Source organism: Alnus glutinosa, chromosome 9 (genome assembly GCF_958979055.1).
Source record: "Alnus glutinosa chromosome 9, dhAlnGlut1.1, whole genome shotgun sequence".
Taxonomy (NCBI): Eukaryota; Viridiplantae; Streptophyta; class Magnoliopsida; order Fagales; family Betulaceae; genus Alnus; species Alnus glutinosa.
Window position 1 is genome coordinate 11,976,556 of NC_084894.1, and position 14,506 is coordinate 11,991,061.

At 34.5% G+C, this 14,506-nt stretch overlaps 2 protein-coding genes and 1 pseudogene across 2 annotated transcripts; 2 read left to right on the forward strand and 1 right to left on the reverse strand.

The window, feature by feature from the left end:
- Window positions 1–310: 310 nt before the first annotated feature.
- LOC133877962 (leucine-rich repeat protein 1) lies at window positions 311–5,703 on the forward strand. Its single transcript, XM_062316425.1, has 6 exons — window positions 311–677; window positions 2,592–2,663; window positions 2,869–3,012; window positions 3,401–3,472; window positions 3,569–3,640; window positions 5,382–5,703. The coding sequence occupies exons 1-6, from the start codon at window positions 472–474 to the stop codon at window positions 5,452–5,454; spliced, it is 639 nt and encodes a 212-aa protein (XP_062172409.1). The 5' UTR covers window positions 311–471; the 3' UTR covers window positions 5,455–5,703.
- A 4,020-nt stretch (window positions 5,704–9,723) lies between these two features.
- On the forward strand, window positions 9,724–10,640 carry LOC133876770 (glutathione S-transferase T3-like). Its single transcript, XM_062315017.1, has 2 exons — window positions 9,724–10,014; window positions 10,095–10,640. The coding sequence occupies exons 1-2, from the start codon at window positions 9,724–9,726 to the stop codon at window positions 10,638–10,640; spliced, it is 837 nt and encodes a 278-aa protein (XP_062171001.1).
- A 1,502-nt stretch (window positions 10,641–12,142) lies between these two features.
- LOC133876771 (uncharacterized) lies at window positions 12,143–13,435 on the reverse strand (annotated as a pseudogene).
- Between the last annotated feature and the right edge of the window lie 1,071 nt (window positions 13,436–14,506).

Consider the following 14,506-nt stretch of genomic DNA (forward strand, 5'->3'; position numbering starts at 1 on the left):
GATTTTTATAAGTTAATATGACTGAATAAAAATATAAAAAATATTTGTTATTTTTTTGTAAGAACTAAACACCAAAAAAATACTTTCAGTTAAAATTATTTTTTTCAAAACAAATGATTCTTTTAAAACTATTTTACCATGAAAACCATTTAACGATGAAAAAGAGAAACGGAAAATAAATTTTTAAAAAATCAGAAAAGTAATTACGTGACTCCCAGTCACGATCACCGATTCACCGATGCATGAATGAAAAATCACATCAAGTGATTTAAAGAATAACAAATAGTTCATAAATTAGGAACAAAACAAACAAAAAATGCAAAAGAAGAGAAGGGAAAAAGGCTCCATGTTTTACTCTCTGATATTCCCAAAGCCGATCCTCCCGTCCTTGTTGTTGTTGTTGACTCTTTGTCTCTCTTTCTCTAGATATTACCAAAACAAACCCTAGAGCGATCCAGAGCGAGCTCAGCCATGGCAGCGCCGAGCTGGATATGGAGCCTCTCGCTGCTCCTCACTCTCCGATTAGTCAACGCCAACTCGGAAGGGGACGCTCTGTACACGCTCAGGCGGAGCTTATCAGATCCCGACAACGTCCTCCAGAGCTGGGATCCTACCCTTGTCAACCCCTGTACTTGGTTCCACATCACCTGCAACCAGGACAACCGCGTCACCCGCCTGTCAGTTTATCATCTCCCTCCCTCCCTCCCTATGATGCATATGAATTATGATCAAGTTGGTCCAATCGATTCTCTTTTTTTTTTTGGATCGCTTTTTCTGCTTCAGTTTTCATTTCATTTTATTATTTTCACAGTGCTATAAGGATTATAAATCCTGGTTTTGAGCTCTGAATTAATTGAATATATTCGTCTGACTCACTGTGGTTAAGAATTTATTGGAGAAAAACTTTTCCAATTTTAGCGGCGAAAACCGTGCCGGGTGTCTTTGTTTTGCTAGCCGAAGCTTTCATTTCCTACTGCCTTTTGGTTTCCATGACGAATAGAAACTCTAATTGATGAAACTTTTTGTCCGTTGGGTTTGCTTTCTGTGTGGATGTTCGTGTTTCTGTCGGTCTCCTAACCATTGATTTGGACATGATTTAGTGTCTTGCTCTTTTTTACCCTCGTTATATTTTCTAATACCCAGGTTTTGTTTATCACAGTAGAAGCGGAGAGTAGATAGTTTGATGGTTGGTGCAGCGTCGTTCAAACGTTATAGAAAACATGAAGGTTGTTGCTACATCGCCTTAGGTTTCTGTAGCTTGGGATTCGAGAACATTCCAGTATTTCATTTTTTTTTTCTTAAATCTTTAGGTATTGGATCTTTGCAGTTTCTTTCCTGCTTACTTGGGGTTTGTTTCTCAATAGGACGCATTTACCTTAACCTTGGGTACATAGGAGATTTTGGTGTTAGAGGTCTTGCAAAACTAAGATTTGGGATGTTATTATTTTCCTTTTATCTTTGGGATTGGGGGGGTGGCCACTGCATTTAACATTTTTTTACCTCCATTATTGCGAGAGGTTCACGATACGGGCTATTTTGGGTAGACATGAACTAGGTGAAAGGATATGACACGATATTGACTTCTCAACTTTGGAACTTTGCAAAGAGGACTCGGGCATGGTGAGGATGCTACAATGTTCATATACATACACAAATCGTTGATGTGAAAGAATGACTCCTTTGATTTGGGCCACTGTTGTATACGTGCATTTTCTGTGTGTGAGTATATGTATGTATTTTTAAAAAAATACTATGGGAGGTTTGAAACCAACACAATGATTGTACCTTCATTTGAATTTTTATGTTTAATTTGAAAAGACCCATATCCAAAGTGCTGACTTTATATATTTAAAGCTTGTTGGTGAATTTTTCAAATCAAAGAACTTATTGTAGGATTTGGGAGATGTCCTTAATGTGCTATTTGATGGGCAAAGGACGAATTGTTGCCAATGATGTTACCACTGTCTCTCGACAACTTTCTTTATCATATCTGTTTGCAGTTTTCTGCTAAATTAGTGGATGGAGGAGCTGGCTTTTTTGGCCAATTGTAAACATGTTAAGTTGAAAATTCTGATCACTTAATTTGGACTTGTTGTCGTGTTCTCTGTTTTTGGATTATAGTTTTGTTGTTAAAAGTAAGTCTTATTTATCTTTCCTTTCTTTCATCCATTTTGCTATTTGGGAATCTTCATTTTCCTTCCTATCACAATAAAATAAGGAGAGAGCAATTATAAATTTACAATACAGATTCTGAAGTGGAAAAGAATAATTTATTTTGCTACCTTTGGTGTACTCTACCGGAATGAATTTCCCTGTTGAATGTTGAGTTCTTCTATGCTATTTGTGAAGTATTGGTTGATTGGGAACCTGTTGATTTGGCTTGTCATGATTTGTTGTATCAATTATGGTATGAAATTCCTCTATGCTGTTATGACGCACTGTGTTCTTTTTCTATTGCGTTTTTTCATGTTTGAGTTGCAACTGTTTGCCCAATTAATTTTTAAGTTATATGAGCACTCTCTCTCTCTCTCTCTCTCTCTCTCAAGAAGATATTATTATTATAATATTTTTATTTTTTTCTCATATTGCAGTGATCTTGGTAATTCAAATTTGTCTGGACATCTGGTACCTGAACTCGGGAAGCTAGAGCATCTACAGTATCTGTATGTCGGTTTGTTTATCTTTTCTTGATAGTGTGCATGAAGGCGGAAAGTTGCTCACTTGATTTATAGTTAGTTCCCAAATGATCACGTATTTAATATTTAAAGGCATTTGTGTATAGCTTTGACTGCCATGCAGTATTATTTGCAGGATGGTGTTCATATCTGGGTATCTCACTTGACAGCACTTTTCTCTTTGTTGAAATAGGGAGCTATATAAAAACAACATTCAAGGAGCTATCCCTTCAGAGCTTGGTAACCTGAAGAGTCTAATCAGCTTGGACTTATACAATAACAACATCTCCGGGACAATTCCATCTTCATTGGGGAAATTGAAGTCTCTTGTGTTTTTGTAAGTTTGATTAAATACAGTATTTCTCTTTATGCATGATTAGACTCTGCTTTGGGCTTTGCTTTCTCTCACTTGTCTTCTTAGATTAAAAAGCTGGTTGATTTTTTTCTTTTTACCTTCATTTTCTCTCAAATACCTGAAAATAATAAATGTGGCAGATAGTTGAATCAACCAGGATCCTAAATTTAGATGCCAATTGAACATTTGAACATCGATATTGGGGTTAACTGCTATTTTTATCGAATTAATGTAATTGGGTATTGAAAAAATTGTTGTCATATTATTACTTGATCTGGTGGTTATTCTCTTCTCGCTGGTTTTAACTATAATTTCTATAGCATGGAAACATCCAGCGAATTGTCTTTCTCATAAATACATGGTTTGGCAGACGGCTTAATGACAACAGGTTAAATGGGCCTATCCCCAGGGGACTTGCTGGTATTTCAAGCCTCAAAGTCGTGTAAGTTATATTAATGTTTTTGGTAAATGTAGTCTTCTTTACTATTTTGTGGAGTAACACACTTATAGACAGTCTTCACTTCACCTCTCTTTTCAGGGATGTCTCAAACAATGATTTGTGTGGAACTATTCCAACCAGTGGCCCATTTGAGCACATCCCTTTGAACAAGTAGGTGTTTATGTTTATCTCTTTGCGGAAATACATTTTAGTCTCCTATGGTTAGGCCATAAAACATGGATCCTCCCTTAAGTTTGGTTTGTAACATAATCTCCTTGTGGTTAACTTCAAAGAATAAAGTCAACATGTCTAGTGTAGAACTAATCACATTGTTAAGGATTAATTGTATAATCTGTTCTATATATGTTGACTTTTACACTTTGGACATGACCGTAAGGGGATTAAGTGTTTTAAACTAACTTTAGAGTAGTTCCATAGTTTACAGCCTAACACAGAGGAGGTCAATTATATTTTCCTAGGTATTTCTTCTTTGTCATTCTCCATCTTAATGTGTTCTGCTTTAGCCTCGAGCATAGACGGCATCCTACCATTGGAATTTATTTTGCTTTGACTCTTGTGTCAGGCTTCACATAGACCTTGAAAGTGCATGTTTTTTCTAAGAATTTTTCTTATGACTTAGATGTGAAATAATTATGCGCCTTTCTCTCTCCCTTATGCCATATAAGAGTTCATATTAAATTCTAGTATATGTGTGTAATGCATGTCTGGTATGTAGAAGTATGTGTTTATCTTCTTCCTTGATCAAAGGAGTTGGAGACGAATAATGTGAATCTCATATGATAATTCAATGAGAAGTTGCTATTAACCATTGACACTCTGAGACTCTATATGATAATTAGGCACTAGACAGTTAGACAGTATCTTACTTTTATAGAGTTTGTATGGCTAAGTATGATGCTTAGAGTGATTTGCAACTTTCTGTTTACCCAAAATTCATATGTGGTGTATAACTACAAGGTGTCACATACATTTTTAGATTGGTGAAAGACGTCATTTAAAATGAAATAGGTTCCTTAAAACCCATTCTAAAGATGCTCTCGGTGAGGATCCCTTCAAATCTCAAGTTTGTTGCCTTTCTCTATGTGCCTTTTTAAGAAATGGAATGAATCATCTGTATGTTTGTTACCTACATTTTCTCTCTTTCGTTCAAATTGAGAAGGTTCTGATGCTCCATAAATCTGGGCCTCGATCTAATTTCATTATTAGAATTGCATTACAAATTGTAGGATTGTTCTATGATACAATTCTATTAATCATCCAGATTATTCTACTTATCAAAAAAAAAAGTTATCATCCAGATTATTCTAAATTCACTTTTGTGCAATTCCATGAGGACATAGGGTATGGTTGCAGGACCAAGCTTTAGGGTTGGACCATCAAGCACATAAAGCACTCAAGCTCCTAGATGGACTGTTTGACTTCTCATATTTGATGCTTTCAGATTGTTGGGTTAATGCTAAATAGTAACCTTGGACATAGTACCTTGTGCTGGAAGTTTTTTTTTTTAAAAAAAAAATCCAGTATTAGCTTTGCTTAGTTCTAAAAATTGGCAGCTTTTTGAGGAACACAGTTGTGGTGGTTTACTGCTTAACTTGAGTTCACTTGATTGTGTCATCTTTAGGTCCATGCTTTAGGGGCATATTAAATGCTTGCTTTGATAGAAGCATTACTCAGTAGTGACAAATTTAATGGTTTGTTTTGTATTTGTTTGCATCTCAACAATAATCTATGCAGTTGCTGCTTCATCTGGAGGGCATGCACCATAATCGAACTTTGCCAAATTTCTTCATTATTTTTAATTTCATTGCTAGCTACTGTCTTCTACTCTCTTTTATTTGAGTCATCCAAACCTGCCAAAGGAATTTACCTTTATTTTGTTCCAATGTTGTAGCTTTGAGAATAATCCTCGGTTAGAAGGTCCAGAGTTGCTGGGGCTTGCAAGTTATGACACTAACTGCTCATGAGATGTATGATGCTGCAAAACCTCATCCTTGCATGGAATTAGACATGTGCTTCAAAAGTGGAAGTGAATTACTCACAGTGTAATGGGATTGGTAGCAAATTCAGTCCCTTATATATAATTATTTGTAAATTTTACAGCGACTACTAAATTATTGTGCTCTTTCTAAGATGTTCAAGACATTAATATGTATTGATGTAAAGTAGAGAAGAGTTTTACCTAATCCTTTTGATTATTACTGATTTCAAGCTCATATTCTTGGTGAGTTTTCTTTTCTTTTTTTTTGCTTCAAAACTATTTAGGTTCCGGCTGAAAATAAAGTTGTTGGGTGCTGTTTCCCGACTGCATGGAAAGGACAGATTTTTCATTTGACCTTCGTATTTGAAAGTGCTTCCTTAACAAAGTTAGACGCTAGAGTCTAATTATAAGAGGTTGCATGTTCAAGAGACCCGATTGTACCTAGTTGAAAACTCCGAAAGCATGAAATCAACCTTTAAAGCCAACATTATCGTGTTCTTATTTTAACATCTTACATTCAATTTATCTTATTGTTAATTTCGGATTAATATTATTTTGTTATTAACAAGAATTTATGCACAACGCAAATAATTTTCAAACATGGGCTTCTCGTTAGACTGCAGTGCAGTCTCGATCTGATTGCGTTTTGTTTGTAAATACATGTAATGTGTTTAATTGGGACCATGGTTTGATTAGCTCTTATCAGTTCTACAACTTCTTCCTGTATATGTACACACATATAATATGAGTATATGATTGGTTAGCTCTAATTTATACGTATTTGCTAACTAATTCATGACAGATAATTTTTAGGAAAATTTATCTTGTATAATTTCTTTAAGTTCTAATCATTATTTCTACATTAAAAATGCTTCAAATTTTGCTACCTTAGAATTATCACATGCTATATGCAATGAATTAAAGAAAATTTAAAAATATTTTAAAATAGGGTTAAACACTTTTTTGGTCCTTGCATTTTGACAACTTTATTTTGTAGTCTTTGAGTTTCAATTTGCATTACAGATAATATCCCAATTTTGGTAAAATACCAAATTAGTACCTCAGTCAAGTTTTTTGTCCAAAAACTAACGGCCCGCCACGTGTCAACATCTGAGGTTGACATGTGGCACTATATAAAAAAATTAAAAAAATATTTTTTTCAATTTTTTTTTTTAAATTTTTTAATATGTTTTTTTAAAAAAATTTTATTATTTTTTAATTAATTTTTAAAGATTTTTAATTTTTAATTTTTTTTTTATATAGTGTCACGTGTCAACCTCAGCGAGCCGTTAATTTTTGAACGGAAAACTTAACTGAGTTATTAATTCGATCATTTCTCAAAACTGAAGTATCATCTGTAATGCGAATTGAAACTCAGAGACCAAAAAATAAAGTTTCCAAAACTCAGGGATCAGAGGTGTATTTAACCCTTTAAAATATGACTCTTAACTCAATAAGATCTTCTTTTTTCTTTTTTCTTTTTTTCTTCTAAATAAAATATACTCAATAGGATCTTGATCTAATGTATCTTCTCCTCTCCCATAAACATGGGGGTATTAGGGATGTCTCATTCTTTGTGGGAGGACTTCCCATTCTAGTCAAAGTCGGTTTTCATTATTCCCCAGTTCCCTTTCGTTTTTTTTTTTTTTGGCTATTATGTACAGTTGGGATATCCACATTTATGTTCATAAATCTTGTTAATATCTTCTGATTATATCATTGTTCTAACTATTCATTTTTCGTCCAGCTTTTAAATTTCAATCAACAAACTCCTTTCACCTGTCTTTGGTCTGTAGGTTTTTTTTTGTTTTTTTGTAGATTTTTATTGAATTTTAATTCAATGATGGTAAGTATAAAAATGGGTGTGAGTAGGTGGAAGTGTGTGTAGCATTACTCATAAAAACTTATTAGAGCACTAGTAACAGATGCCCTATAAGTAGTTCTATTCCTTAAAATAGGAAAAATTTAGAAAAAGTCACAAAAAATCAAACTACAGCAGTTACCCTATTTTAGAGGAAGCTACAGTGCTTCACAATACATTGGGTAGCACTGTATCTACCCAATAATTTATATAATTATAAAAAAATTGGTCCGGCTTCTCTCACCTTCACGCATCCCCAATTCCACTTTCGTTTTCCCTCCATATGAAAATCGACCTCGTGCCAGACACAAAAAAACAACTCCTTCACGCCTCTATCTCATTCTTCACTTTCTGCACAGCGAGAGTGAGAGAGAGGAGCAGCAGATTTTGTAAGGGCCATTGTCGTCTTGCAATACCTGGTGTGTGGCTGGAGCAGCAGAGAACACTCAAAGCATAGGTTCTCTCTCTCTCTCTCTCTCTCTCTCTCTCTCTCTCTCTCTCTCATGAAATTTCTGCATCTCTGTTTCTGAAAATGGGAGTGCTTTGTTATACAAAAATGGCTTCGTCTTTCTGTTGGAGACTTGGAGTGGTCTAATTATGAAATTTTGTCTCCCTTTTGTTTTCTTTGGTCTTAATACATGAAATCCCCATCTGGGTTTGCTCTGTTTTGTCTATTGGGTTGATTGTTGTTTTGTGGATGACAGATTTTTGGATTATGTTCATTTTAATTGAATGTCTTTGCTTTTGTGGGCGTGAAATATGAATCCCCATATGGGTTTTATTTGTTTTATCTCTCTCTCTCTCTCTCTCATGAAATTCCTACCTGTGTTGTCCACGTTTTGTCTTTTGGGGGTTTTGGTTGTGGGGTAAACTGAGATGGGTTGCATTGGATTTATGTTCTTATTATAGTTATGATATTTTACCTTTTGTTGATGAGTTTTTTCGTTTCCTGATCATCGTAATTATATTGCTTGCGTGATTTCAAGTTTTTGACAATATTTTTCTTCTGTTTATGTAAGCTTGGTTATTGAAACGTTGTTGGAATTAGATATGGGTTCTATTTATTTCATTGCATCTGTTTATGATTTTTCTGTTTTGCTTGTTTGGCTCTTTCTACAGATTGGATTTTTATGTCGATTTTCTGTTTTTGGTTTTTTGGGTGTTCTTGTTTGGCTTTCTATTTAGCTAGCTTGCCCGTGTGCGATTATATATTGGTGGATTTTGTTCGTCCTAGATCATTGAACTAAAAAGTAAACTAAAAGAAAAGATTTGTATGTTTATAATGTTGGGTACATGAGCAGATGTAAGGGAAATCAGGAAACCAAATGAATTATCATTTTGATACATTTATTTACACACACACACACACAAAAAAAAAAAAAAAAAAAAAAAAAAAAAAGCATTTTGATAAGTATAGATTCTTTCTTACACCTATAGTTGATATCCAATAACCTATTGTAAGGTATAACCGCAAAACATTCTATACAAATGGATCATGAGTATTTGTGAACTTACATGCTACATTTCAATTTGGGCTGTTTATGGTGGCTTTACATGGACCCAAACGATTATGTTTCCGTTTGTACCAAACAGCAAAAATATGTGTAAAACATGAAAAATAGCTAAATGAGATATGCTATGCATTGATAGTGTTTAAAAAGAAATGTCACATTGTGTAAATAATTAACATATAATTATGAATTCTACCCTTAATTAAATGTGCACTCACAGTAAAAGCCTTATTCTATTCTACTATGTCCTACCATACAAGGTTTCTTCTCACCAAGCAAGTTACTCACTGAGCTGTACATATACCGATGGATATGTTGAAAGATGATTCATTTTTGTTGTGAAGGAATCATGCATGAGATTAATTATAGCAATTAATGTTAAAAATTGGTGTGCTTTATTTCAATATTTTCTAGGTGCAAGAGCAATTTGGTGGTCCCTTTAGTTGCAATCATGTTCTTAAATGTGTTGTAATTTGAATTTTGTGCTAATGAGTATTAGGGTCTTGCACAATTTCTTGATAATAAGAAATGTAAGTAGTTACTTGGATATGGAACAACAATTGATTGGCTAAGAAATGAACATCTTTACTATTATTCTTTTTATCTATGTTAATGCTAATCCTTTCTTTAGTCATTAACCATTAAGACAAAGTTTACTAATACAATTAAATGAATTGTTGCATACATTTAAATGTAAATCAAGCTACATTCATGAACATCCTTATTCACCACACTTGCTAGAAAATAACTTTCATGTTTTTAATTTTGGCTTCCTATTGTTTGGTAGTCTAGTCTCACGGATTCACTTGACGAGAACCAAAGCTTCACTACGCTCTTACAATCGGGGTTGCAAAACTACAATGCAACTCCATCCTAACCTAAAATGAAATCTACTAAAAAATCAAACTTCTCTATTGAAGAAGACATTCTACTAGTAAATGCTTGGATCAGAACTAGCATTGATCCAATTCAAGGGACTGATCAAAAAGGCAGCAAATTTTGGGATAGAATTGGCAAAGACTATCATGAGAACAAGAAAGGAAACACGGTGGAACGTACGGTTCATTCTTTATCAAATCGATGGTCATCAATCCAAAAGTTTACCAACAAATTCTGTGGGTTCTTAGCGCAAGTTGAAACAAAGAATCCAAGTGGTGCTACTGAGGAAGATAAGGTAAAAATGAATTGTTACTAGTAGAATAAATTAACCTTATTTAGTTTGAAGATTTTAATTATTTTTCATTTTTTTTTCAGATTAATTTGGCAAAGGATATGTACCGGGACGAATACTCTATCGGATTTCAATTTGAACATTGTTGGAACTTGTTGAAGACATTGCCAAAATGGAAGCAATTGAAGCCAATGTTGAGAAGGAAATCCATTGGTATAAGTCCTTCTTCTCCTCAACTTGTGATAAATCTAGGGGAAGTCAATGATGATGAAAATGTTACTGTAGACTTAGAGAGACCTATAGGCAAGAAGGCTGCGAAAGAGAGGGAGAAAAAAAGAAAGAGCAAAGATTGTGGAGAGAAAGAGATTGTGATAGAGGTTTTGACTGAATTAACAGAAGTGAAGAAAAGATCGTATGAGGAGAGAAAGAAAGATATTGATATGGCAAAAGAAGAGATTGTTCGTATTGAGAAACAAAAGCTTGAGATTGAACTTAGGAAAGAGGCAAGGGAACAAAAGAAAGAAGAAAGAGAAATTATGATGATGGATACAAGCTACTTGTCTTCAATTCAGCTTGAATATATTCAATCTCTCCAAATGGAAATCATGCAGAAGTGTAGGGCTAACTAGTCATTGGTAATTGCCTAGGTATATATTTTAAATGAACTAATCATGTCATTGGCTTTTGTTTATGCCGTATATATTTTGTATTGGCTTTTGTTTATGCCGTATATATTTTGTATTGGCTTTTGTTTATGCCATTAGCTTTTGATTTATGCCCTTGGCTTTTTGTAGACTAAAAAAGACAAAAGGGAAATCTCTTTGATGGTTGTGACCTTGGCTTTTGTTTATGCCGTATATATTTTGTATTGGATTTTGTTTATGTCATTAGCTTTTTGTTTATGCCCTTAGCTTTTTGTAAACTAGAAAAGACAAAAGGGAAATCTCTTTGATGGTTGTGACCTTGGCTTTTGTGAATGCTTGAGTTGCTTTTTGTGCTACTATTGGGTCTATTGGTTTTTATGAAACTTGGTGTAATTGTGATCATCCTGTTTGGAAATTTGATAGACCACAAGATGGAAGCAGCAAATATTGGCAGAAGTAGGTTTGGAGTAGGATTTGTCTAGAAGAATCCTTTGCAGGAGTCAATAAGCTTTGATGAGCAACAATTTAATGTCAATAGGATTAGGATTAGGAGAGTAGGAGTCTAGTTCCATTTGCTATAGGTAGAGAGTATGTTTCCTAACCAATCTGTGTATTCTAGCTACAACACTCAAGGGTTTAAGGACATGCTTGGAGAGTATAGAAGCTGAGTCTTTTATTAAAAATTGACAGCTAACAAATGTACAAGAACATGAAATATCTGGGGGGGTATGGTTGTAACCATTCCAAAAACCCCCCATGCAGAAAAATCTCCACTTCTCTTTACAATTTAGCTTTAACTGATTTAATATCAGCCCCAAAAATGGAAGGGTATTCAATATGTACATAAATCTTATTATTCAAAATTGTGAAATATTATAATATCCTGGAAACACATTTCCAAAGTCCATTCCAAATTCTGTGTATTTAAACTTTAAACCACTGTGAAAGAATTAAGATAACCCATCTATTATAAAGTAGGTGACTAAAACTGGGTCCAAACATGAAGAAAGACATCATGTGCTTCTCCATGGTTCATCTAACAATTGCAGACACTCATATGGGTTGGCATAGAAATAATCTTCTTCCTTTGGTCTATCTGCTATTATAATTCGTTTCTTCCTTTGGTCTATCTGCTATTTGTGTGTGCAAAGAATGCTCAGCTCTGAACTAAAAACAGGTCATTAAGAATATATGCCGGGGACAAATATATAGAGCACATATAATAGCTACACAATTGGCAGCAAAATATTACCTGCGATGGCCTTCAACGACCTTTTTACATAATGTAACAGTTGACAAAAAACTGGTTCGTAGCTTTGTTGACAAAAAACTTAGTAGTTAACCAAATTCCAATTACAACAAAAATAAAAATAAATAAATAAATAAAAAAGAAAAATTACAAAAGAAGTCAAGTGGACATAAATACTTGGGAATATCTGATTTTCCAAGCTAAATAACATGATACCAAATTTAGAGATAACAATTTCTTACGATTGGCTATGTATTTGCCATAAATGCTCGATGAGATCTAACTGGAGTTGAGAATGTGTTTCTTGGTCTCTAATACGATGACGAATTTGCATAAACTCCACAATTTCATCTGTACATTCGTGTGACGGTGGTTCGAGTGGAATATCATTGATTTGCTCGTAATTGAATTCATCTGCTCCAATATATAAATCTCATTCATCCTCAACGATCATGTTATGCAACATTATGCACACCATCATAATATCTTTAAGAAGTTCAGGTTTGTATAACCGTGCCGGTCCACGCACAATTGCAAATCGTGCTTGAAGCACTCCAAATGCTCGCTCCACATCCTTTCTTGCTGACTCTTGAGCTGCAGCAAAATTTTTTCTCTTATTTCCTTGTGGAGCATGAATTGTCTTTACGAATGTTGCCCACGAAGGATATATACCATCGGCAAGATAGTATCCCATTGTATAATCATGACCATTGACTGAGTAGTTGACTGGAGGAGCACACCCTTCAGCTAGATTGGCAAACACATTAGACCATTCTAATACATTGATATTATTATGAGACCCTGGTAATCCAAAAAATGCATGCCATATCCAAAGATCATTGGACGTCACGGCTTCCAAAATAATTGTAGGTTCACGAATATGGCCAGAATACATACCTCTCCAAGCATTTGGACAATTCTTCCACTTCCAATGCATGCAATCGATGCTTTCCAACATTCCGGGAAATCCACGGCTTTCGCCAATTGCTAGCAATCTAGCAATGTCTTTTGGGTTTGGCGACCTTAAGTACTCGGCAGAAAAAACTGAAACTACTGCTTTAACAAACCGTATAAAGCTATCCATTGCGGTCCTTTCTCCAATCCGTAAGTATTCATCCATAAAATCTGCTGTTACTCCATAAGCGAGCATCCTAATTGCAGTAGTCATCTTCTGTAGAGATGAATGTCCGAGCTTTTTAGCAGCATTTCTTCGTTGGACAAAATATCTGTCATGAGATATTATTGCATCATGAATGCGCATAAAAAGGTCACGACGCATACGAAACATCCTTCGAAATTTTTTGGGAGGAAAAACTGGCGATTCTGCAAAATAATCGCTGAATAGGTTTTCTTCACCTTGCAAAGAATCACGCCAAATGGTATTGCGGCGTCGTGCAGAATCATGCCGTGACCTTGATCCTCCTTCACCATCCAATCGTCCTTTTACGATATCTAAAGTTGAAATTATTTCCAACTCATCATCAGAAGAAGAATCATATAGAAGGCTATCGAGTTCAAGAATATGATTCATTGAGGAAAAGGGTATTGAAATGGATTAAAATCAGTGAGGCTATAAGTCTATTTAAATTGAAAGAACACGAAACGTTCGGTTGTGAAATGGATGAAAATCAATGAGACAATGGGTCTATTTAAATTGAAAGAACACTCATGTTTGGTTGTGAACAATTTAAATCAAAAGAACACTCATTTAATTTACCGTTGCTTGGCATCAATTTAATTCACAGCTGTTGAACATTTAATTCCTAGCCGTTGAACATTTAATTCCTAGCCGTTGCCAAACGTTTTCACTGTCATTGAAGTAATTTAATTCGAAGTGGTTCATTACATTTAATTCCTAGTTCACAGTCGTTGCAGCAATAGTTCACAGTTGTTGAAGTAATTTAATTCGAAGTAGTTCATAGCATTTAATTCCTAGCATTGGTGATGACTACTCGCTACAATCTTGCAAGACACTAGTTCTATTCACTTTTGGATTGGCAAGTCAGTGTGACATCTGCTCTTGTGCTTGTAGATGCTAATGGCTATTTAGATAACATTGATAGATGATTCTGACGATGGTGGAGATTTAGTCACGAAAGCAGGGCGCAAGAAATTTAATTGGTGGAACCATAAGTTAATGCAAAATTTTGAAATTGTTCCAGCAAAAATTAATTGAGTTCTATCTATCATCCAAAATTTAAATTAGCCAATAAATGGTCATTAAATAATTGTATGAATATAAAAACAAAGACATGGAGGATTGGAAAAGAGTTAGTTGGGAATTGGTTGGAAGAGTAAAATAACAAAAAGTAGGAAAGAGAAAAAAAAAGAATAAAATAAGAGTAAGAAAAGAGTATTTAATTGATATAGGGAAAGATAAGGAAATTTATTGTGAAGTGTTTTTTTATAGGGAATCAAAAAGTGGTTTGGTTCCCTAAATTTTTCCTAAAATAGGAAAAATGGTTGGGAATCTGCTGCTAGTGCTCTTAGGCCTTCAATTCGCTTCCAATGCAAATCTTCATGTTGTCCATGCCCTCAATGACCTGATGAAAGATCACGTGTTTCCCATCAAGTCTCTCCATCATCTTGGCCATAAAGATGA